Source organism: Panulirus ornatus, chromosome 31 (assembly GCF_036320965.1).
Source record: "Panulirus ornatus isolate Po-2019 chromosome 31, ASM3632096v1, whole genome shotgun sequence".
In the NCBI taxonomy this organism is placed as follows: domain Eukaryota; kingdom Metazoa; phylum Arthropoda; class Malacostraca; order Decapoda; family Palinuridae; genus Panulirus; species Panulirus ornatus.
In genome coordinates, this window is record NC_092254.1 from 5107500 (window position 1) to 5133688 (window position 26189).

At 36.7% G+C, this 26189-nt stretch overlaps 1 protein-coding gene across 5 annotated transcripts; it reads left to right on the top strand.

Moving 5' to 3' along the window:
• Nucleotides 1-1828: 1828 nt before the first annotated feature.
• Nucleotides 1829-24204, top strand: LOC139758757 (intraflagellar transport protein 81 homolog). Of its 5 annotated transcripts, none has more exons than XM_071680515.1 (16): nt 1829-1919; nt 2345-2439; nt 3446-3586; nt 4898-5031; nt 11145-11325; nt 13013-13168; nt 13368-13563; nt 13849-14012; nt 15889-15972; nt 16260-16379; nt 17493-17699; nt 19134-19323; nt 20927-21051; nt 22066-22214; nt 23328-23456; nt 23626-24204. In XM_071680515.1, the coding sequence occupies exons 3-16, from the start codon at nt 3479-3481 to the stop codon at nt 23717-23719; spliced, it is 2037 nt and encodes a 678-aa protein (XP_071536616.1). In that variant the 5' UTR covers nt 1829-1919; nt 2345-2439; nt 3446-3478; the 3' UTR covers nt 23720-24204. The 5 variants fall into 5 exon arrangements, with proteins under 5 accessions (XP_071536616.1, XP_071536620.1, XP_071536615.1 ...); XM_071680514.1 differs by lacking the exon at nt 1829-1919 and adding an exon at nt 2016-2154; XM_071680517.1 differs by lacking the exon at nt 1829-1919 and adding an exon at nt 2016-2154 and having other exon boundaries at nt 2345-2393.
• Nucleotides 24205-26189: the final 1985 nt, after the last annotated feature.

Genomic DNA, 26189 nt, shown 5'->3' on the forward strand with positions numbered 1-26189 from the left:
TCAAATAAAACTATGTATGTTTGCATTAATCATGTGTTAATCATTGTATTTAACTCTTCCACCTTCAACCATTCCTTTTCATACAATGCAATGCTGCTGCTCTCTCTATAGGTACTGCTTTAGTCAATGTTCTGAACCGACTGTATGTCCTTACCCCAAGGGTTTGGGCCTATGATATGCATTTGGCTTCAGCTTTGTACAGTTTGTGTGGAGACAGGAACTGGATGATTGGCTGTCTTCCCATGGACAGCTAAGCTGTGGAATTTCTTCTTTTTCATAAAAGATTATGGTAAGTTCATCCTTCACTCTTCTCTCTTCCAAGATGGACAAATTCAAAACCTCTAGCCTTTCTTTGAAATTCAGCTCTTATAATTCTGATACCATCTTCGTTGCTTTCCTGTGGACCATTTCTATTGGCCCTTTGTCCTTTTTAAGTTACAGGTACCAAACTTCAGAAGCATAAACTAGTTTTGATCTCATGCACGATATGAACAGGCTGCTACATATTTTATAATCCATATACATAAAAGTATTCTATTTGCCTGCAGGAATATTGTCTCCGGAAATATTCTACCAGCGTAGGACTCGGGTGAAAAGTGGGATGATATACACTCCCAATTCCATCTCGAACAAAGACTCCTGATGTTTATTTTCAACTAGATATTATTAATTTTGAGGCCTTTCACCTTGTCCTGTTTTCATTACCTCGCATTTGAAGTTGGTTTGGAGCTTCTTGTAAGATAATGCAAACATCCTTACATTTTACTTCCCTCACGACCTTTGCGATTTAAAACATTAAACTATGAAATGGTGTTTTCAGGCAAGTCGTTTACATAGGTCAAAAAGGGTAATGGTCCCAGGGTCGACCTATTGGTGAAGGGTGCTCTGACATGCTTTCTTAGTTATCCTCCGCGGACATAATAACCCTTAAAGGAGTTTCCACTTTATATGGTAATTCAGCTTGATCAGCATTCCATGTATTTTGATAAGTATTCCATGTGTTTTTTTTGCAGTCCAGACATAAGTAATCCACCCAGCTTTCCATTTTTTTTGACAGCTAATCTCGTAAAAATAAAAGGCGTGTATTATGTAACCTCTTGTTCCTAAAACCATATTGGCTTGCAGTTAATTTCTTAACTATAGAAAGCCATTCATTTGCTTTTTCAGTTATCTTAGAACTTTGCTGGACACACAAACCAGTGAGAATGGTATGCACTGCCTGGTACCTGTCTCCTTTCTTATAGATAAGCTTGATGTTTCCTATTTCCTTGTCACTTTATTATCTCTATTGACATCTTCAACAGTATATGAAATATTCATTTAGCATATAGTTTTCACCCTCGACAAACGTATCTTCACTAAACCATTAACGCCAACTGAACCGTAAGTACCGAGTCAAAGGCTACGGTTTGGAAAAAGAAAATCTTAAAAGAAAATTGGGAAGAAATAGTGATCTGCTCTCTTCCCGCAGATTGAAATTATAATAAACTATCAGTTAACAGACCAAAGAAACAGTCTGGTCCCTTCCTTTTTACGAATTCTATAATTCATGTTCACATTCTTAAGGCTTCTGAGAGAATCATTTTCACCAAGTTACCCATAACCCGACTTGACCCCTATTCCCCATTAACCACGACCTTCGTCCTGAAACCCCAGACACCCATCTCGACACCATAATGGAAAATGAAAAATGAAATATGAACGACGACGTTGCAGAACCACTTAGAAGACGTACAAACGAGCTGCTCATGTTTACCACTTTTTATTCTTGGGTAAAGGAAGGCCTACATCGATTATTTCTTGTTTAATAATTAAAATTATGTTTTTTCCTTTCCTAAGAAAGTAGTACACAGTGTACACCGATCTGGTGAGAGCGCTGTGGAGAAATAATTTTTTCCTTTGATTGGCCACAAATCCTGGTAAATATACATCGAATATTGTTCCATCAGTTCATGTGAACTAGATTTACGCAATATGGGTGCTATTCACTGTGTTTCAGTATATTTCGGCACATTTTGGGTGTTGGGTGGTCGAGTTAATGGCGATACCATGGCAACGTGAAGGAGAAACATAAACAAACAGTCGAGGGAGCCACATTACCCACGTTGATTATAATATAGAAGAAACAAGCTTATATTCCCAGGATTTCTGTCGGTAACATTATAACCAACATTTATCTCTTCTTTCCCAGAGGATGTGACTCATCTGTAGGGAGGAACTAGCCATCCCTTTACCGCGTGAATGCTTATGTAGGAAAGTTCTTTGGTGATGTGAAAATGGTACTTGATATTTCATTAAAGGTCTTAAAATGCTAAAGGTTGACGTGATGTTCCATGTCTTACAGATCAGTTGATGCCAATATAGGACTGCAGAGTCGACGTGCAGAGTATCTTGTAAGGCAACCTACTCCTTATCAACACTTGACAGTTTGTGGTCCAGGTTAATATTGATAATGGCGTGAATATTCATTTGCTAGATGTTAGATAATGATTGTTTCTTCCTGCTTTAGAAATGTGCCAGGGCTGTAATTTTGATAATGCATAATGTTATATCCTCCTCCTAGAGCATATATGTAAATTTTGAGATACTTATGTTGCTAGTGTGGTAAGCTAAATTTAACTTTTTTGTGTTTATATGATGGGTAAGGTTCTAGTTTAGGTTTGTTGCAGAAATATCTTAGATACTATATATTAATACATCTTGACAGTTTAGTTGGGTTTATGTCTTAGTATAAATATGCAAAATGAGCTATGGATATAGGAATCTTCATAAATTGTGAGACTGAAAGCCCCATAGGTATCATAGTTATAACGTCTGTTACAATAGATGATATGAGAAAAGGTGTAGGATTAGGATGATACAGATTTGATAGAAACATATTCACTCACAGGATGTTTATGGCGCTCACAAAATATGTATGGTAGCCAGTTTAAAGATGTGATTGGTTACATATATGTATACTCGAAGCACATAGATATGATAGATTATATTTAAACATTGATAGATTACCATTGTTTAAGAATTTTTTTTATTCTACACAAAACTACTTTTGTCACTACAACACAACATTTGCAAAGAAATTACTACTTAACTCTTGTAATATGAAATGCTGTAATTGCCATTACCATGAAGTTATTGAAATTATTACAGTATGACTGCTGTTATTGATTATTAAAATCCAACACTATACTTTATCATTTCATTGAATTATTGATGAAATAATTACTGCAATCTGATGATCCAGGAGTGAGCTTTTTATATGTGATTGTGAGTGGCTAAGGAAACGGGAGCATTCCAGATGAGGACATTAACAACTTATGACAGATAGTATCAAGATTTGGTCTGAGTAACTAATCACAGAGCAAAGTTTTCTTTATTTTTTTCAGTCATATTCCTGTTTAATGTTATTTTGGATATGTTATATTCCATATTCTTTTCTTGGCAGATACACATTGCTAACAGCTTTCAACTATTAATCATGAGTGAGGAAATCAAGTTTATTGTAAACGAACTCAATAAGGAACCATACAGTCGGAATTACAACCTTATTTCCTTTGATGCTCTAAGTGGCGAGTCACTTTTGCAGGTCAGTAAAGGGAACAGTTTTACTATGTATAGACATACGCAGAGAGATGTAAGTTTGATTGGAGAAAATTTGGAGGAAGTGGAGTGTTTTAGATATCTGAAAGTGGACTTAGCAGTGAATGGAACCATGGAAGCAGAAATGAATCATAGGCTGGGGGAGGGGGTGAAGGTTTTGGGAGCGATGAAGAATGTGTGAAAGGAGAGAACGTTATTGCAAAGAGCAAAATTGGATATGTTTGAAGGAATAGTAGTTCCTACAATATTATGTGGTTGCGAGGCATGGGCTGTATGGAGGAGGGTGGGTGTGTTGGAAATGAAATGTTTGAGGGCAACATGTGGTGTAAGGTGGTGTAAGTAATGAAAGAATAAGAGAGATGTTTGGAAATAAAAAGAATGTGGTTGAGAGAGCAGAAGAGGGTGTGTTGAAATGGTTTGGACATAGAGAGAATGAGTGAGGAAAGACTGACAGAGAGGATATATGTGTCAGAGGTGGAGGGAACAAGGAGAAGCAGGAGACCAAATTGGAGATGGAAGGATGGAGTGAAAAAGATTTTGAGCAATTAGGGCTTGAACATACAGGAGGGTGAGAGGCATGCAAGGAATAGAGTGAATTGGAACAATTTGGTATACCGGGATTGACATGCTATCAATAGACTGAACCAGGGCATGTGAAATGTCTGGGGTAAACCATGGAAAGGTCTGTGGGGCTTGGATATGGATAAGGAGCTGTGATTTTGTTACATTACACCTGACAGCTAGAGACTAAGTGGGAATGAATTTGGCAATTTTTGTCTGTTTTCCTGGCACTACCTCACTGAAGCAGGGGGTAGCGATGCTGTTTCCTGTGGGACTGGGTAGCGCCAGGAATGGATGAAGGCAAGTAAGTATGAATATGCACATGTGTATATATGTATGTGTGTGTGTGTATATGTATGTATATGTTGATATGTATGTGTATGTATATGCCCGTGTATGGGCATTTATGTATATATATGTATGTATATGAGTGGATGGGCCATTCTTTGTCTGTTTCCTGGCGCTACCTCGCTGATGTGGGAAATGGCAATCAAGTAAAATAAAAAGATATATAGAGAATGCTTTTGATTACTTGAAAAGATTATACTCCTCTCCTTATATTGACAGTGATACATCTTTCCAAATGTAGCAGTTTGATATGACTGACTGTATGTACAGTAACTATGTTTTCAGTGAAATCCTGGATACTTGAGAGAGTGCACATAAATCTGTTGATTTCCTTTGTCTCCATTAGTGTAAAAGCAATGATATTACTAAATATAATGGCTCATTTCAGGTACTTAATGATGTCTTTGCTGAAATTGACTCAAAAAATAAATTGGACATCCGAGAAGAAGAACCTGAACAGATGGCAGTGCGGATGTTGGGCATGTTACGCATACTCAAATACAAGCCTCCAGATGATAATATGTGAGTTGAAACATTTTATTTTATGGCCAATAAAGTTACACAGAAACTGATAAAGGAGATTAAAACTTCAGCTCATTGTGGTTATTGGACTCACAGGACCCATAGCAGGTGGCCAGTCTTAACCCTACATATCTGGAAATTCTGTCTTACTGATTACAGTAGTTAAAATGATAAGGTGATGTGAAAGATGTATGTTATCCTTTTAAGATTCTGAAGGAATTTCCAATTTTTTCCTACTTTTTTTTATTGAAGAAAGGTGATGTTACACAGCTGACTAATATTTTTTTGTTTAAACTATGCTATTCTTTAAGGTTCTGAATGAATTTCCTCTTTTTTTCTACTTTTGATTGAAGAAAAGGGATGTTACATTGCTGATTAATGTTTCTTTGAATTTTAAGTAGATAAGTCAGCAGACTAAATCTCAGTATTAACAGAGACCAACCCATCCTGAGTGTATGCATTATGTTTAACTGGCTTTTGCAGTACTGACATATATATATATATATATATATATATATATATATATATATATATATATATATATATATATATATATATATATATATATGTGTGTGTGGTAGAGGATGTGTGGATCAGGTGTTTGCTTTGAAGAATGTATGTGAGAAATACTTAGAAAAGCAAATGGATTTGTATGTAGCATTTATGGATCTGGAGAAGGCATATGATAGAGTTGATAGAGATGCTCTGTGGAAGGTATTAAGAACATATGGTGTGGGAGGCAAGTTGTTAGAAGCAGTGAAAAGTTTTTTATCGAGGATGTAAGGCATGTGTACGTGTAGGAAGAGAGGAAAGTGATTGGTTCTCAGTGAATGTAGGTTTGCGGCAGGGTTGTGTGATGTCTCCATGGTTGTTTAATTTGTTTATGGATGGGGTTGTTAGGGAGGTGAATGCAAGAGTTTTGTTTGGAAAGAGGGGCAAGTATGAAGTCTGTTGGGGATGAGAGAGCTTGGGAAGTGAGTCAGTTGTTGTTCGCTGATGATACAGCGCTGGTGGCTGATTCATGTGAGAAACTGCAGAAGCTGGTGACTGAGTTTGGTAAAGTGTGTGAAAGAAGAAAGTTAAGAGTAAATGTGAATAAGAGCAAGGTTATTAGGTACAGTAGGGTTGAGGGTCAATTCAGTTGGGAGGTGAGTTTGAATGGAGAAAAACTGGAGGAAGTGAAGTGTTTTAGATATCTTGGAGTGGATCTGGCAGCGGATGGAACCATGGAAGCGGAAGTGGATCATAGGGTGGGGGAGGGGGCGAAAATTCTGGGAGCCTTGAAGAATGTGTGGAAGTCGAGAACATTATCTCGGAAAGCAAAAATGGGTATGTTTGAAGGAATAGTGGTTCCAACAATGTTGTATGGTTGCGAGGCGTGGACTATGGATAGAGTTGTGCGCAGGAGGATGGATGTGCTGGAAATGAGATGTTTGAGGACAATGTGTGGTGTGATGTGGTTTGATCGAGTGAGTAACGTAAGGGTAAGAGAGATGTGTGGAAATAAAAAGAGCGTGGTTGAGAGAGCAGAAGAGGGTGTTTTGAAGTGGTTTGGGCACATGGAGAGAATGAGTGAAGAAAGATTGACCAAGAGGATATATGTGTCGGAGGTGGAGGGAATGAGGAGAAGAGGGAGACCAAATTGGAGGTGGAAAGATGGAGTGAAAAAGATTTTGTGTGATCGGGGCCTGAACATGCAGGAGGGTGAAAGGAGGGCAAGGAATAGAGTGAATTGGAGCGATGTGGTATACCGGGGTTGACGTGCTGTCAGTGGATTGAATCAAGGCATGTGAAGCGTCTGGGGTAAACCATGGAAAGCTGTGTAGGTATGTATATTTGCGTGTGTGGACGTATGTATATACATGTGTATGGGGGTGGGTTGGACCATTTCTTTCGTCTGTTTCCTTGCGCTACCTCGCAAACGCGGGAGACAGCGACAAAGTATAATATAAAATAATAATATATATATATATATATATATATATATATATATATATATATATATATACACATATATAACTGCTCCTTTTTTTCAGTATCAACAGAACTCCTGCAAATATGATGTAAGGATCCTGTATATATCTTTGGCTTTGTCAGTTGGAATCAACTGCTTTTTAGTTCACTTACCAACACGTATAGGAAATATTGATATCTGATGATCACTGAAAAGTGCTGTAAGGAATGTTTTCCTACACAGGTAGAGCAGACCTTACCATCATGTACAGTGTGCCTGTTATGCATGAGACATGCACAGAACATCAGAGCTTTGCTTTTATCTTGGGTCATTGCAATTAATGTCACACCACCATTGATTAGTACATAGAATGAAATGCTTTATTTATTGTGGTAGGGCACTATATTCAGTCATCATAAACACGTGCTCCCATAAGGGTTAGAATTGTATATACTATGTATAAATATGTCTGTATATATATTCATTCTTTACACCTGCATGCCTTTTCCCACCTCAAGGAGTTAAGGCCAGGAACAGATGAAAATTCCTTGGTTGGTTTCCCCAGTTTCTCCTTTCCTTTAGAAAGTTCATATAAGAGAGGAGGGTTTCCAGCTCCCCACTCCTGCTTCACTTGGTTGCCTTTTGGGACATTCAGAAAACTGCCAGGATGTATGTATCCTGAATGTAATGAGAGATGTTTGGAAAGAAAGGTCACTGTCTTAAAGGGCAAAAATGGGTATGTATGATGATATAGAAAATCCAGCAGTGTTGTATGGACATAGAGAAGAGGAAGGATTTGTTGGATATGAAATGTTTGAGAGCAGTATGTGGTGTGAGGAGGGTTGATTGTATAAGAAATGATGGGGTAAGAAGGAAGCATGGTAGTAATAGGACTATGATTGAGAGAGCTGAAGAGGGTATGCTGAAATGGTTTGGATGTATGAAGAGAGGATCAAGAGGGCACACTTGTCAGAATTGGATGGAACAAGCAAAAGAGGGAAACTAAGGAGGAATTGAAAGGATAAAGAGAAAGATGCTTTACAGGCTTAGGGCCTGAACATGCTGGAGGAGCTAAGGTGTGTAAGGGATAGAGTGAATGGGAGCAATGTAGCATTCAAGGGACCATGTGCTGTCAGTGGGCTGAACCAGGGCATATGAAGCAGTTAGGTTAGACAATGGAAAGTCTGTCAGGCCTGGTTATGGTTGAGGAACTCTGGTTTTGGTGCTTTATATGTGATAGCTGGAGATGGATGTGAGCAAAAGAGGCCATTTCTTTGTTCCAAGCGCTACTTCACTAATGTGGGAAATAGTGAACATGTATAAGAAAATATGTATAAGTTTGTTGAGTATTCCTGGTAAATTATATGGGAGGGTATTGATTGAGAGGGTGAAGGCATGTACAGAGCATCAGATTGGGGAAGAGCAGTGCGGTTTCAGAAGTGGTAGAGGATGTGTGGATCAGGTGTTTGCTTTGAAGAATGTATGTGAGAAATACTTAGAAAAGCAAATGGATTTGTATGTAGCATTTATGGATCTGGAGAAGGCATATGATAGAGTTGATAGAGATGCTCTGTGGAAGGTATTAAGAATATATGGTGTGGGAGGCAAGTTGTTAGAAGCAGTGAAAAGTTTTTATCGAGGATGTAAGGCATGTGTACGTGTAGGAAGAGAGGAAAGTGATTGGTTCTCAGTGAATGTAGGTTTGCGGCAGGGGTGTGTGATGTCTCCATGGTTGTTTAATTTGTTTATGGATGGGGTTGTAAAGGAGGTAAATGCAAGAGTCCTGGAAAGAGGGGCAAGTATGAAGTCTGTTGGGGATGAGAGAGCTTGGGAAGTGAGTCAATTGTTGTTCGCTGATGATACAGCGCTGGTGGCTGATTCATGTGAGAAACTGCAGAAGCTGGTGACTGAGTTTGGTAAAGTGTGTGGAAGAAGAAAGTTGAGAGTAAATGTGAATAAGAGCAAGGTTATTAGGTACAGTAGGGGTGAGGGTCAAGTCAATTGGGAGGTGAGTTTGAATGGAGAAAAACTGGAGGAAGTGAAGTGTTTTAGATATCTGGGAGTGGATCTGTCAGCGGATGGAACCATGGAAGCGGAAGTGGATCATAGGGTGGGGGAGGGGGCGAAAATTTTGGGAGCCTTGAAAAATGTGTGGAAGTCGAGAACATTATCTCGGAAAGCAAAAATGGGTATGTTTGAGGGAATAGTGGTTCCAACAATGCTGTATGGTTGCGAGGCGTGGGCTATGGATAGAGATGTGCGCAGGAGGATGGATGTGCTGGAAATGAGATGTTTGAGGACAATGTGTGGTGTGAGGTGGTTTGATCGAGTAAGTAACGTAAGGGTAAGAGAGATGTGTGGAAATAAAAAGAGCGTGGTCGAGAGAGCAGAAGAGGGTGTTTTGAAATGGTTTGGGCACATGGAGAGAATGAGTGAGGAGAGATTGACCAAGAGGATATATGTGTCGGAGGTGGAGGGAACGAGGAGAAGAGGGAGACCAAATTGGAGGTGGAAAGATGGAGTGAAAAAGATTTTGTGTGATCGGGGCCTGAACATGCAGGAGGGTGAAAGGAGGGCAAGAAATAGAGTGAATTGGAGTCATGTGGTATACAGGGGTTGACGTGTTGTCAGTGGATTGAAGCAAGGCATGTGAAGCGTCTGGGGTAAACCATGGAAAGCTGTGTAGGTATGTATATTTGCGTGTCTGGACGTGTGTATGTACATGTGTATGGGGGGGGGGGGGTTGGGCCATTTCTTTCGTCTGTTTCCTTGCGCTACCTCGCAAACGCGGGAGACAGCGACAAAGTATAAAAAAAAAAAAAAAAAAAAAAAAAAAAAAAATGTACTTTTCCGTCCTCTTAGTTGTCTTTTTTGTCGCGCAGGATATACATGGGTAGTATTCTTTCTCCCCAGTTCCCAGGGATGTACATGTAGTAGGAAATTAATTCATAAGAATGAAAAAAATATCATCACAGTTCCTCGCTTTCTGCCTTCTTTAGAATCTAGTAATCATATGAAATGTCTGTCCACATGGATTTTTACAAGCCACTGTATTACCATTTTCCTTTCACACATCACAAATGATGTATTCTCAGACATAATTGAGGATTAAGTTCACCCTCTGCTGGGTGAGTCGATGTTTCCCTATTTCATGAATCAAAGAATGGTGTATGTTTTTTGCAGAGAAAAGAACTCATATACCTATGAAACTCTATTACAAAGTAAGCCATAGATCATCCATATTCCTATACAGGAAACTCATGTAAAACCTACAGTGTAATGCTTGAGTAATCAGATAACTTTGTAAATCAGTTTTCACTTGTTCTACAAAGAGCAGGTGTTACATGTGATCCCTCATATTGATACTAAAAACTCTTGTTAGTAAAGTAGCACATTTTATATTTAGGAGATTGACCGAATAATGCTTGTTTAATTAGTAGATGTAGTGAACTGATATTATTATACCATATTTTTTAAGCCATACCTATTTTAGATGATCATGCATTCCGTTAGTATGAAGAAGATCAAGTTGTTATCAGTAATCTTTCTTATAGAAAGGGTTGTTTTGTTGATATTACTGAAATTTCAGTCAGAGTTGATGATAATACACTCTGTTTATAAAAAGAACTAGTTGCACTTTTCAACACTGACTAATTAAACATGCATACACCAACACATTGAGGAATAACTAGGTGCATTTAGTTACAATGGCAAAGAACCACTGCATGAGATAAAAAATTGTATTATATTGGCAAAAATTCATCATACTGCAAGATGATTAATGATGATGATATATGAGAAGTACCAAACATCAAAGAGATGAAAAGAGAGGGTGATGTATTTTAGGTATGTTGTGCTACAAACATTAGTTTGCAGAGTTAGATATTAAATTTCACTGATACCAAAATCAGATTAATCAAATTCACTAATTGTTTAATCTCCTAAGTTCATAGTTTGCCATGTTTGAGTAGTGTACAAATATAGTATCCTTCAGCATTTTTACTGTACTTAAGATTTCATCTATTAATTATAATATCTTTTTTGCTAAATAGATTTTATCATTACTTTTATCATACTTCATTCAGTATAAGTTATTGTGTCAAATGAAGAGATTATACTGTATATGATACAGTACTAGACTTTTTCAATTATTTTTCAGGAGCAATTTCCGTCAAGGATTGGTTTCAGGAAATAAGCATGTTGTCTATCCCATCTTGTCATGGCTTTTGCAAAGAATGGATGAGCTAAAGAAACGAGCTTATTTGGCTAAGTTTTTGGTTAAACTGGATGTTCCAGCCGAGATTCTTGGAGATGCAGACGTAGCAGACATTCATATAAAGGTATGATATGTCCGTTAATACCTCAAAGCTCAGATACCTGAAATGAAGATCTTGTTAGATTTTGTTTAAATCTTTTTGTCTTGGAGTCCATTAGTACTGCATCCCTTTCATCTTTTTTTGTTAGTGTAAAGAGCAAGAAATCTCTTACACTTGAGGAAGATTATAACATGCAGGCATCAGACCATAGATACTTTGTTTTTTTTGTTTTCATTGCTATCAGATGTTGTTTTTAACAAATATCAGTGCCATTTATGGATACTTTATTGACAAATTAGCTGGAAATTAATTCCATGGCCAAAGGGTTAAAGGGCGTGCATAAGATATATGTGGCTGACTTGTATATCATTTTATTTAAGAAATTCTATATTAGATAATGTAGTACCATATTTATATTGATAGTATTCGTAGGGCATTCAAGAATATCATACATAAAGAGTGTACCTTAGACATTAGGACTGCTGTGGTGAAAGGGTTAATGTGGATATGGTGATTTTTAAACCTCCATCACCAACCATGAGAAACAGAACATAGTTTCTGGGCCATTAAAGTATGTAGTGTTTTATTGCCATAATATTAATGATATGCCAAAAATCCTCATTAGTCTCATAACTATGTGTAACCCACATGATTATGGCCCTCTCAGATGTGTCATGTTGTGTGCCTTTCATTGATAAATTACTTTCCTTTACATATTCATTTTTGGAAGAGGGGAATTAGTCATTTAATTATCTTTAGATTTGTCCTTTTTGGTACATCAGTTTATATCTTGCTTATTTCACAGTAAAGCATTTTTATGAAGTCTAAGGTGTCTTTCAAACACAGTATAGATTTTCCTGATCGAAAAAAGGCCCCTGGTTGCCCAGTCCCAACAAAAATGTTCAGAGTTCGTGATAAGAATTGTAAAAGTGAATTTCTGCACATATCCCTAAGATTGCAGTGGTATGAGCATGAATAGCCCAAGAGCTCAAAGCAAAGACCATAACAGTGGGCCTTGTGGGTGGAGTGTATTGTGAATTTATTCATAGATCTCTTCATACTTTTAGATCAGAATGTGATATAGATGATTTAATGTGTTGTGTACAGTGTAAGCTAGTTTCTTGCTCAGTAGTCAGTTTTTGAACATAAGTTGAGAAAGATCATTATGGCAGGAATTCCAAGTGACAGCTGAATAAGGTTGTTCATAGATTGTCCATAATTTTGCTTCTCATGTTATGTGACTGACACAGATTTTTCTCATTTTGATGAGACACCATAATACCTTCTCTCCCAACTTCCAGTTCTTGTCATGTATTCATGTTTTAGTGAAGCACTAATCTGTATGTTAATCACTAAGGAGGAGGGAGTCTGTTGCTTGTAAAAACTAAGGTTATCTGTATTCTTTGTAATCTGGCATTCATGAAATTGTTTACCTTGGCTTTAACCAATGATGATTATTCAGGACAGATTAGCGGTTTTCCATTGATATGCTTATCTTTCATCTTTAACCCCATTCTCAGCTTTTGTATGGAACGGATCATGTGAATATAGCCTTTCAGTTCTTTCACCTACCTCCTCACTCCGTGTCTAACGTTAGAATGAACCATGAATAATTCCACCTTAGAATTGTGAAATTACCTATGAATTCCATACACTATCTTATACATGGTTCCTCTTAATTCTTGCATGTTTTACATTTCTCCTTTTCCAGTATGAAGAACTTATTGATCAATTTAAGAATATTCACCGTGAGTATGAAGCATTGCGAACAAGTGGATTCTCTACTGCTGAACTTCGTCGTGATATAACTGCAATGGAAGAAGAACGTGACCTTGTCTTAAGAAGGATTGAGAGAATGAAACAGAAGGTTCATTTCTACGTTCCATATTGTTGCAAAAAGTTTCCAGTAATGTGAAAACATTATTATAGAATTCAATGAAGCATGTCATCTGTTTCTGCATTGTTAAATAGTATTTTTTTTAATGAAATTTGGAACCATTTTTAACTCACAGAAATTAATATATATGTACTTGGAACATTAATTATGTATAGAATTTAATTAACAGGTAGAGGGAACTCCAAACCATGACGCACTATTGACATCAGCCCGTGCTCTTAGACAAGAAAGAGAACACAAAAAGGAAATGGGACAGCAAGAATCAGATCTCAAGGCTGCCACGCAGTTATCTGAGCAGAGAATTTTGCGTCTTCAAACACAACTTAAGGATATTCGCAAAGCTGGCATGGGCACCACACCTGAGGGTAATAAGCTCTGTTCTTGAAAACTTAAAAGTCAAATAGTCCCTCACAATCATCTAGATTACAGAAATACATCTTAATTGTTGGAGGATTTTTTTTTTTTCCTGTAAGTGCTGGGGTGTTCTGTAGTAACTGTCCTCTCAGTGTGAGAAATTGATCGACACAGTATTCATAATCCTGTGTCATTTTTCCTGAGTACAACATATCACATCTTCAGATAATGGAAACACTTAACATGCTAGGACAATATTGCCTGCATTGATTTTCATTATTTATACCCTCTGCCAGGGCTATTGCAGAGGTTAGAAGAAGATGTGAATGTAAACACATACATAGTTAAAGAAAAGTTACCCAAGGAACTAGCAGCTAAACAGAGATATGTGACAACTTTACAGCGAGTTGCAGCACAGCCAGCAATGGGCCAGCAGGAAATAGATTCTGTCAACAAACAGGTAAAAGTCTGTCTTTCAGCTTGAATAATCATCGAGCTTAGATATAAGTTATTTAAAGAAGCAGATGAAGGGAAAGAGATGTTATAGTCTTTATGGAATTTCTTGTATTTTTTCAAGGTTACATTGTACTTATTGTTTTCCAGTTAGAATTGAAAATTCAGAGTTATCAGAGGCTCTTGACAAACTTGATTTAAGCAGCTATTTAAGGCAGACGTATCTGATATCACTAGTAGTAATGAAGACAAACTCATAGGTAAAGATTTTACTTTGAATGAGGCAAGGTACATTTTCGAGATTATTTACCAGTAAAAGTAATTGAAAGCAGTATCTTAGATACATTTAAGAATATACTTGACAAATACTTTGCTTGAAGTTCAGAACTGATATTATTTGCACCTCCTTAATTACATGTAGAGCTCACATTTCTGCTCTTATACCACACAAATCAATATTTCCAATCTTTTTCACTATCATAGATAATACTGTGCTTATTCACTTGTAAACTGTCCTCTACTCCAAGTCATATGATGAATTTTAGACATCTGTACTTTCATGCAAAAAAGTTTGAATCTTTATCCTAAATTGCACCACAAAGTTGAACTACCATCCTGAAAATAGGGAAAGGAAACCTTAAGAGCACTGACACATGCATGGATAGACAAAATTATTGCAAACATTACAACATTTTTCTCTCATAGATAACTTTAAAACTTAAGCATTTTGATGAATATTTGCAATGCAAGGTACCTGTTTATGAATCTCTTACTGTCACAGGACATATTTTCCCATATAGTACAGTATGCTGTTTTGTATTTTACTTGGATACATTAAAGATGAATATATTACAAATAGCAAAATATAGCACTTTGTTAATGACTTTTCCATTCTCATATCACATTTGCACCTATACTTTTGTGTTATAACTGATAGATTTTCCATCCCATTGGCAAAACTAGTGTTTGCTGGGCTCTTACTCATTTTGAGAGGTCAAAATACTGTTTTAAGCAAGAAAATCTTGAATACTTAGGCAAAACTCAACAGTCGGAGGAAAAGGGTGCCTGGAGGTTCCATGTTTGTGGACAGTAAATCCATATGCATGCACTAGTAAGCGTGTTAAAAACTTGAAAATTTTGATATTTTTTTTATTCTAGAAAATAGCTGTTTATCATTTGCTCAATATGTCAGGGCATATTTTCTCACATGTAGTACAGTATATTGCTTCGTGTGTTACTCGAATACATTAAAGATTATTACTGAATGGGAAAATAAAGGACTTGTTGACAGGATTTCATCTTTTCTCATTTTACATTAGGGCATCTGGTTTCACATTAACATTGATAGTTTTACTGTATCACTGGCAAAACTAATAGATTCCAGGCTTTTACTCATTTTGGGAGGGTCATCACTTTTTAATAGAATTTGATTTGTCTCATTAGAGAGTGGTAAATTGTAGTTGCCAGTTAGGTGGATTCTGGTTAAAGGAACATTTCATAAATATCTGTATATGTATCTCCTAAGTGCTGCAAAATGCCTTTTCTTTCTCCAAGGTAGGGAGGTAAAGGTAAAAGTAGGTGCATGATACCTGGAGATCTTATATTACTATAAGCTAACCCCACAGCCAGTTTCTCTTGTTAGCATCAACTTACCCGATTAATCTTTTACAAATGAGGATGCTTGGGTAATGATTTTTTGTGTACATTGGAGTCATTTTGCATTGGAGGGTGTAACTTAACCTAATTGTACCAAACCTAACCCCTTGGTCATGTGAAATGAAACCTCCATGGATAAAACTGCAGTGTTGTGACACCACCAGCACTTTAAACACTCTCACCCAGAAAAGTAGTCATATGAAGGTAATATTTTACATTTTCCCCAGATTCGTGCTCTAACAACAGAAATCAACAATCTGAATGAAGCTCGCATGAAAGAAGTGGAAGAAGACGATAGCCCAGAAAGCAAGGTAAATAAACTTCTTGTGGAAGATTTTTGTTTTTGGTTTAGGCTTGACATGTTTTTTTTTTCCTTTTGCTGTTAAGATCATTTAGATTGTTTCTTTTTAATGTACAAATTGCAGAACATGGTCGTATTAGTACTTTAGCTTTTATTACAAGTGTCCATGTATTCACTAATTGTATTTTAAGTTTTTCTTTTCCTAATTGACTTTCTTTATATCATGCTTGCATGCTAATACCAGTCGCTTACTCACCAAAGATCCTTGTGTCTAGTAATGACATACTTTTTCCACAGGTTGGAAAATTATCATTTTTCCGTCAGAATGCAGCAATTATCACCCGTAAGAAAGAACAAACAGCTGAGCGCCTCAGTGAACTTCGAGGGGAATTAGCAAATCTACAAGAAGATATGAGGGTCAGTGGAAATTAATTCTGAAATGTGATATTTTTTTTAACTTAAGCCTTATATTGATTACTTTTTTCCAAGGGATGAGGTAGATTACACAGTAGACAAGAAGGAATGCAGCAGGAGGTAATGTCTTCATCCAGGAACACTTCTTTTGCTCTTATATTTGTATTCATTCATCTACATTTATTTTTTTATAACTAACCCAGGATCTCTCTCTAAAAACGTTATGGATTTACTATAGTACCCCTTTTCTAGGGGTTCCTGCAACTTCAAGGCTATGCTACACTCAGTTGCAGGAACAGGGTGGACTCTTTGAAGAAAGAATTTCTTGATGAGACTTTACCGTTTCTTCAGCTGATGATTATGCAGACTCCCCAAATGTGACTTGTCATTGCAATGTAACCTCAACCTCAAACCACTAACCACCAACCCCAAGTGGAAATATAAAGCTTGTCCCTGCTTCACCCTTCAGTAATCTCTACCCACAGATCCCTTGAGCTCCAACAAATATGATGCTTACAAAACCCTAACACATTTGCATGTACAACCCTAGGATCCCTTTTATGATGCTTTTTCAGCTTCAAGACTGCACTCTATGCAGGACTGAGATGTTGATGAGACTGTTTTCCTTTCTACTGATGATGCAGCCTTGCCGAAGATGATTTCTCACTCACTATGTAACCATTTGCAGGCAAGGTCCAGTAATGCCAGGCTAATGATATACATCAGGTAACATGTACATCAGTGTCTGTTCCTTAGGGTAAGGAAAGGGCAGTGTTAATAAAGATGACTGGTGTAATTTCAAATTGTTTTTCAGTTTCTTGAAATTTTTAAGGCAGATTTCATTTATTTGGTATTCTTGGTAATGTGGCACTACCTAGTCCCACATGAAACTCGATAATCAAGGTTGGACTAAATATTTAGTTGTACATAGCTGCATACATATACATGTGCACATAGATAAACTTATCCTTTAGTTTTTAAAGTGTATATGTATATATGCCTGTAAAAAGTTTTTAAACATTGTTTTTATTGCCATTTCAAATATGTTTTTTGATATTAATTGCTTTCAAAAACTACACTGTGAAGCAGAAGTGACATCTGTGCTTTATTTTACAGGACAAGCAAAACCAATTGAAGCAGTTCTCTGGTGAGCAGGTTCTTCGGGGTGAGGAGTTTAAGCGATATGTCAATAAACTTAGAGGGAAGAGCTCAGTTTACAAAATGAAACGTGCTGAATTAAGTGAACTAAGAGCTGAATATGGTGTTCTGAGTCGAACAGAAGAAATCCTTAAAGCCAAAGATGCACAAATCTTGGAACAACTTGTAAGTGTAATTCTTAAATTATTGTAGTAGGAAAAGTTAGTGAAAGATTCAAGTATGATTAGTTCAGAATGACTTAAAGGAACTTTTATTTGAACCATCACTGTTTTCTGTAAGTTTTGAAAATTCTTCTTGGTTAAATTTATGAAACAGTTTTCATCATTTAGATAGCAACTTCAGGAGAGACTTGATTGCTTTGTTTTCCAAACTTGAGGAAATAGGATTAATGTGTGTTAGCTTAGGCAATTGAAGGTAAATCTGGGTAAAAGTAAAGTAATAGTGTTGAGACAAAATGAAAGTATAGAGTACTAAAGCCCTATAGAGTGAGAGAAGATAGTGTACTCAATTCTTATATATGTGGTGGAGAAAGACTGGAAGAGGTGACAGAATATAAGAATTTGGGAGCCATTTGGGAAAGTTTGGTTTTATAGGAGAGGCAAGGGAGAGGTGTACAGGTTAGAAAAGTTATTTGGTCCCTTAATAGAATAATGAAGGGAAGGATTAAGGGAAAGCATAGTTGAAACATGGACATAGAAGAAGTCACAGATGTTAATGATCCAGGCTGTGGTAAGCTATTTGAGAGGAGCATATGGAATGACTACATGGAATGAAGAAAGAAATTAGGGGATGTAAGAGATATTTAGTATGGCAGGGAATGAATTGTGGAGTGGTAAAACTTTGAAGTGGTTTGAACATGTGAAAAGAATGTTTGATGGGGAGTTCACAATGAGAGTTATGGTAGTATGATTAAGTGGGTTGGTATGAAAGGAAGACCACCTGTGACAAGGGGAAATAGAGTGGAAGAGTACTGGAGAGAGAAAAATGGTGAAGGAATGTATTGAATGATGTATCCAAGGTAGGCATGTATGGACAGGGATAAGTGGAGACTTTTGCTGTGGTCACCTCCTTGATGGGAGTTCCTGGAAGGTACAGGCATCAGAGATATAAGTAAGTAGATAGATAGAGAGAACACTAATGAATAAGTTGACTCCATCAAAATTTGCCATGAAATAATCATTGGCATTCTTTATATTCAACAGCTTTTTAAGAAGAGAAAAGGTGACATGTATAGAATGAGGACTAAGAGTAAAGGAATTATGATATAGTTCACAGTACTAAGAGCTGACAAAATGGGCCTTATTGGGCAGTCAGGTTAGTGCAATTTGGGAAGTCCATATAGAACCTCAGGTCTAGAGCCAGATGCAGATAGTATGGAAAATATATGATCATGATTAACTCCATCATCCTTCTCTTTCCTCAGTAATTCACTAAATTTATCTTTTAATCTAACATGAGTAAGAGACAAGTCCTTGATTTCAGTAAACTTTGGGTAATCATAGAAGATTATCACCTTTTTATCAACATATTTCTTCTTGTCTAATGGTATATTATGCCTATTGTATTTTTTGTATCAATATTTTCCATCCTAACACTCAGAATGCAATGGAAGTACAGATGGGGGTGTCAGGGTTCCGTGAAACTCAAGAAACTGTGGAGAAAGTTTCATCCATGAAAGCTGAAGTTGATGAACGTAAAGGGCAAACACTTGAAGAAATGTCTGGCATGGTGATGGAATTAAATCATAAAATTGCAGAGAGGAAAGCACGTTTGGCTCCAATTATCAAAGGCAAGTAACTCAATGATGGTTACCTATTTTGGGGTATTACAGTGATATGTTCTATTAAGAGTACTCAGCTTATTTCAAAATGATGATTGATTGATTGTAAATTTCAGTTATCACCAAGTTGGCCAACTAAGACCATCTTAGCATTCATCACACTCTGTTCATTTGTCAAGCTGTCTAATACAGACTCAAAAAAGAAACTTGAGTAGCTACTGACGGACTTTGGGAGTGTGAGTTTGGGAGAGTGTGTGAAGGGAAAACATTGAAAGTAAAGAGGAACAGAAGTAGGGTAATGAAATGTAGAAAGCGGCTGAGACCAGATGGCTTGAGTATGACTTTGAATGAGGAAGAAGTGATTTGCTTTGGTACCTGGGAGTGGACTTGGCAGCAGATGAAGGCATGGCAATGGAAGTGAGCCATAGAATGGGAGAGGAGGCTGAGGTTCTGGATGCATTAACCTTTTTGGAACTATGAGCATTAATTGATAACTTATATAGCATGATGTTATTGGCATCATTGTACACACATGTGACTCTCCACCACAAGTTGAATTATGTATGCATTTTAGGTTCTGTTAGTTGGCCATATTGTAAATGGCAATTCAAATAAAGGATGAGTCACTGGAGCTGCCTGGAGGCCTTAGTAACCCACTAGTGACCATGGTAGAAGGTTGTTCCTTCTCTTAGGCCTTGCTGTGTCTGTAGCACCCATTGCTGATTGTAGGGCTCATAGTGCCCACTGCTGCACTCCCTCTTTCCTTTCTTAGGATTGGCCAATCTGGAAAATAACATGTTCATGAGGGAAGGCTGAATTCTTAATTCATAAAAGAATTGGTTTTGATAGTTTTTTTCTGCATCTGATTATGTAAATAGCAAATTTTAATTCTTAAGAAAAATAGTGGTTTTTATATTTTTGTGCACCTGTTCATAGTTTATTTTTGTATACTTGTTTGCCACTTTTATGATAGTGAGGTGGTGGCACATCCACTCTCTACCTGTTATGTATAATGCCCTTGAACCAGAGACCCTGTCCTTGACTGATTTATAGGCCCTTCATTTCAGTTGCATGATTGCACCTTTTCTAAGGAATCCTTTCACAATGAAATCTGGTCCCATGCTGGCATACATATGACTGAGAAACCCAAATTTCTTTAGTTGTAACATTCTTTATATGCCAATGGATGAATCTCCAGATGTTCCATTTCAATGAAACGTTTGAGTTAAATTCTGATTAGACCTGTAAAATCTTTTCCTCAGGTCTGATATTTTGTTAGGAAAGGCATGAAGGCTCTAGCCAAAGCCATAAGTAATTTGAACTTTTTCAGGATTTAAAACCTTTTGTGACCTGAAGATATTGATTTTGATGTATTAAAGACCTTTTCAAGGCCTTAGAAATATATAGAATTAGTGAAAGACTTTTATGACTTTTCAAGGATTTGAAGGAACTCTGGTGAGGGAATAGGTAAGAGAAAACTTGGAGGAAAGTTGGATGGGGGAATTATTTGTTTGGTGGCCTATTAATGTGCAGTGAAGATGTTCAGAGATGATCCTTCATGTATCATCCTGATGCATGCTTATTTATGTTTGTGAATTTATTTAATTTTCAGAGCTGCGCCCTCTTAGGCAGAAAGTACAGGACCTGACAGTGGATTATAATGATAAGAAACACTCTTATGACTCTGTGGCTGCAGGCTTAGACACTAATATGGCTAAACTTGAACAGGAAGTTAAGGTATGTATCCTAATAAAAAAAAAATTTACATCTTTTTAAATAAAATTCATTTTATCCATTCTCTTGTGAATTAGTTATAAATAAGTGATTGCCAGTGTTGTTGGATCTGCAGTAGTAATAGGTTCAGCTAAACTGACTCTTTTGTTGGCTTTTATGTAAAATATCAGAAGTAAAGATTTTTAGTAATCCCATATGGTGGAAGCTTCACATCATGACCGCTGGCATAGGTATTTCTACATGCATATGTGCGAGCATTCACATTGACTTCATTGTATAGATACTCTTTGCCAGTGGGTTTGACATGTGGATTGCAGTCAGTATATTTGTTGCAGAAAAAGAAGCTCCAGTTTTCTTTTGAAAGAAAACTAAATGCATAAAAATATACAAAAGGGGTGAAGAATCTGAATCCTTGTAGACTTTGAATGAATAGATCTATCCATCTATATCTCTGATGCCTGTTCTTCTGGGAACTCTCTCAAGGGGTGGCCATGGCAGAGGAGTCTCCATAACTGGTGAACTCCAGTGCCATTTTACAGCCTTTATTAGTCCCTCAACCTTAACAGGTCACTGGCAGAGGGGCAACTCCAGCACAGACCTTTATGAACAGTTTGTAACTTAGGTATTGTTAATACAGTAAGTTAATGTTTATTCTTAAGAGTTTAACTGCATTTCTGAGGCTGATAAAGTTTACTTTTTCCATTATGGCATGTAGTAACAGCTTATTTTATTCGATATTGAGTGGACCATGTGGTCCCCAAATAACCAGACAACAAAAAACTGTAGAACTGTTAGTGTATATCCTCATGGATGATCCTATCACAGAGATTCATATTGCTAGTAATCATCAATTGATTGTGGTAGCAAGAATATTCTAAAATTGGTTTGAGAGGAATTTTTAATGTTGGCACTTTGTTGAAAAATCAATTGACATGCATGCATTTGAGATATAAATATGTACATATCAATATTACATGCAGTGACATTCATTTACAATATGTGAACTTCTTTCTTCAGGGTCTTCGCGATGAGATTGTGAAATCAGAGACAAAGCATCACCTGTTGGTTGCTGAACAAGAAATTCTTACTTACAAGCAACAGCAAGCAAGTGATGAAATTAAATTATACCTTTCAAGTGATCCTCAGGATAAGAAAAAATCACTTAGGTATGCTGTAAGACACTGATAGAATTTCCTATTCATCCCTGTCTTATAGACAGGGTGCATTAACTGTTTGGCTTATATTGCAATAATGGGATGTGATGCCGGTTAATACAGTAAAGAAATGATTAACATGTACTGTTTCACTTTGGACATTTTTCATTGCAATGACAAGAGACTGTAGGCCCATATGTATGATGCGTCTTGGTGATAGCAAACTTGATAAAATGGGAGTCTGGAACCTTATTAAACCTGTGGCTGCTTAACAAATTCCAGTCAGAAATATAATTGACTTGAAATTACCAATCCAGGTACATAGTGACAACTGTCAGTAAAACCATAAAACCTTCACCAACTGGCTCCCAGACACACACTGCCAAATTGGCTTAGCAGTCAGTCAGTTAACCCCGCCCCATTAGGTGGTAGCATGCCCTGTTGCAGTCAACAAATAAGCTGGCTTCTAAGTTAGACTATTCTCTTGAGACATTGTGTATAACAACCATGGAGATGAAGACTGTCCCTCTGGGTAAACATGAACAGTTAATGATTGCTTCTCATTTCTTAGAGTATAAGTTGAGGTACAGTGTGTTGATCTTCACAGACTTGACTAGAGTAGACAGACTGACTAGATCATCTTGATTGCTTTATTTTTGGGCCTTGATTGTCAAAATTTCAAAGGAAGATCTTTCCAATATTTTAAGAACTTACTTGTATGGTCACACGTATATATTCATACTCGCTTGCCTTCTTCCATTCCCGGAGCCACCCCACCCCACAGGAAACAGCATTACCACTCCCTGCGTCAGTGAGGTAGTGCCAAGAAACAGACGAAAAAAGGCCACATCCGCTCACACTCATTCTCTAGCTGTCTAGTTTGGATGTGTGTTTGAATGGAGACTAATAATCAGAAGAAGCCACAGATTGCACTTTCATAATTGAACTAGTACTGTCATCTTGATGGAGTTGATGTGAAAGAACCCGTATAATAGTTTTCATAGTTTTTTTTATCCATTTGGACAGACTGGTAACCAGGAAAGATCAAGGCCCTTCAAATTCCCTTTGCTTTATGCTTCAAATTGTATGCAATTTGAAGATTAATCTAGCTGTTTTAACCTGCAGGGAACAGCTCATGTCATACATCAGTGAACAGGAGAAGCTTGGTCGTGTGTTACGTGAGGAACAAAAGTCAGTTAAAGATCTCCTTCAGACTTCTGCAAAGCAATTAAGGATGTGGCAGGATGTGGTCAAGTAAGTAACTTTTCTCTCAGGGGTTATGGTTCTTTGACATTTTGAATAGAGAATTGAAATTAGTAGGGATTTTTTTTAACTAGCTCCAACACTAGATTGTTGTTAGTAATATGTATTAGTGTATTCTTTCTATGTTTTATTGTTAATGTATCACCATTATTACTTTCAGGCTTTTAGAAGTGAAAAAAAAGTGCTTAGATGTTGCAAGAAACTCTGGTAATGTAACTCGAAATAGTGGTGGTGAAGCCTTAGTCTTGATGTGAGAAGGTGCCATAATATTCATTTGTGGTGGAAAGATTTATTTTGCCTTATGTAATAATAATGACAAATGCTGCCATACTGGATTCTGGACGAACAGAATCCCTTCACTTACAGTGTGGTCTTTTGCACATAGGACATTGTAACCTGTTGTACAATAATTGCTGTTACAAGGCACACACATGCGATTTAGCACACTAACATTACTATGACTTCACACAAATTACTATAACCTTGTGCTCTGAATTTTCTGTGCCCGGCTTCCCTTTGCAGCTGTCTTGTCACACCAAAGTTAGTGGATCCTGGCAAATCCAGGTGCATTACTCTGTGCCTTCTTCCTTTGTTGACATGCTGATGTATATTCATGTTACAATGACCAATTACTCGCAGATTACTAATACTAATGAAAAAAAGGTTATATATTCAGTTTCACATCCTAAACAGAGCATTGTATCTGCAGTCACTAATGAAATAAAAATGAGGTGGTTAAGGAGTTTTACTTTCTCGTAATATTTCAACCATTACTAGAATCTTAATTCGTCATCATTTCTGATACTGCAATACCAACTATGTTGTAAAACGTTAAATCTAAAATTATTTTTGTAGATTAGAGAACAGATTGGTGATAGATTACCAGACTGATGGCAGTTACTCATGATACTGGGAGACTGGACCTGCATTCATTTGATAACATAGTCTCTTCATGTGGTTCAGCACTGAAGGTGGAGTATAACATGTTTCCATTTACCACATGAACTGTAGGATATAACTCAAATTAACTCCTACGATGCATATTTTCCAAGATCTTAAAATGTTTCACCATGAAAAAATGTATTTGTTCACATAATCATTTTCAACACTTTTTCCGTGTGAAAAGATTCTAATTAAAGTAACCATATTTGACACTGAAATTGGTTGAAACCAGTGTTTTTGGTAAAAATCATGGTTTTATAAAAATAATCATGGAAAATATACATAAATACATTCTACAATAAATTATATTAACAACAGGCCCAGGTATTTTTAATAAGGCTACAAGATGTTCAGAATGATAACTCGTGGATTTTTAATACCATAATGTCTTCATAATATACGTGTGCACATATTTTTTCATTTTGAGGAAAAACTGACATAACTGTGCCTGGTGTGATTTAGCCTCATGTCAGGTAAATCAACATACAAACTACAGTTTAACCATTTCATTACTGCAAATATATGAAATATGTACAAAATGTTAATATATATTAACAATACTCCAATCCTTAAGGGAACATTCCTTTATGGGGTGGCCAAGAACAAGTCCAAGATACTTTGTGTTAATAACCTCCTGGTTTTTAATCTTTCTGAGACACCAACAAAGAGGACGCAAAAAAATATATTCATACATTATCATTGATTCCTGATACCTATTGAACTCTGAATGAAATGAATTTGTTAATATTCTTAACAGCTGCAGCTAAAAGAGTTGAATAAACCCTGAAATACTGTTATACTACATGAAATTCGATGAACTGAAACACTTTGATATGTTACCTGCTGAAAGTAAGCGGAACGGGAAAAAACTGAATAATTAGCATGTAACGAGCGAAATTATACAACGTGATGCACATTTTCTTCGAGAGGTTTTTATACAGAGAAAATGTAGTCGCTACGAGGGGAAACGACAGTATTAGTCACGGAGAACTGGGTTCTTCTAATTCTCTTAGATTGTAGTCTCATTTATTCACGGGGAACCTTTTTTTCTAGTATCTAGCAGGATGGTGGCACATAGAGCGCACGGCTCCGTTCATCTTTGTTGAAGGATATGTCAAATGGGGTTAACGACCACTGTGTGGTATCGGTGATACCACCATCTGATCATCCCAGCTAGTAAACGTGTTGTATCCAGAGATTGAACTGATGTTAGCATTTAATATGGATGCAGCGGTTAATATTATATCTTGTTACAACAACTAGCATATCTCTAAATATGCTTTCGTTTTACTTCAATTTCGCTCTATTTTTTTTGAGCGTGTGTTCCTTATGAATGGATTTAAGTCTAAAATGAATACTGATATAATTTCATATTGATTTTATTTCACCAGTAACAAGTAATTCACATTCATACAAATAAGCGGAGCAATATATGAGGTTATTTCAGCTGGTGCTGCTGCCAGGCACGTGCCGTATATAGCTGTAAATTTGATATAAATATGATGCTTCCCGTTAATCCACCCTGTTGAACTGTAAATTGGTGCTCACTGTTATCTCACTGAACGATGCAAAAGTTCACACTATGTGGAATTAGCTATATAACGTAATTTTACAATTATACAATATTGGTAATGAGAATATTTCTAGTAAGAAATGAAACGAGAAAAGTATAGCAATCAATGAATATGTTAATACGGTAAATAAGAATCTAAAAATTTTGACTCAAAATGTGTTACATTGCATTTTTAGGATTGTTGTTTCTTTAGCCAACTGCGCAATTTG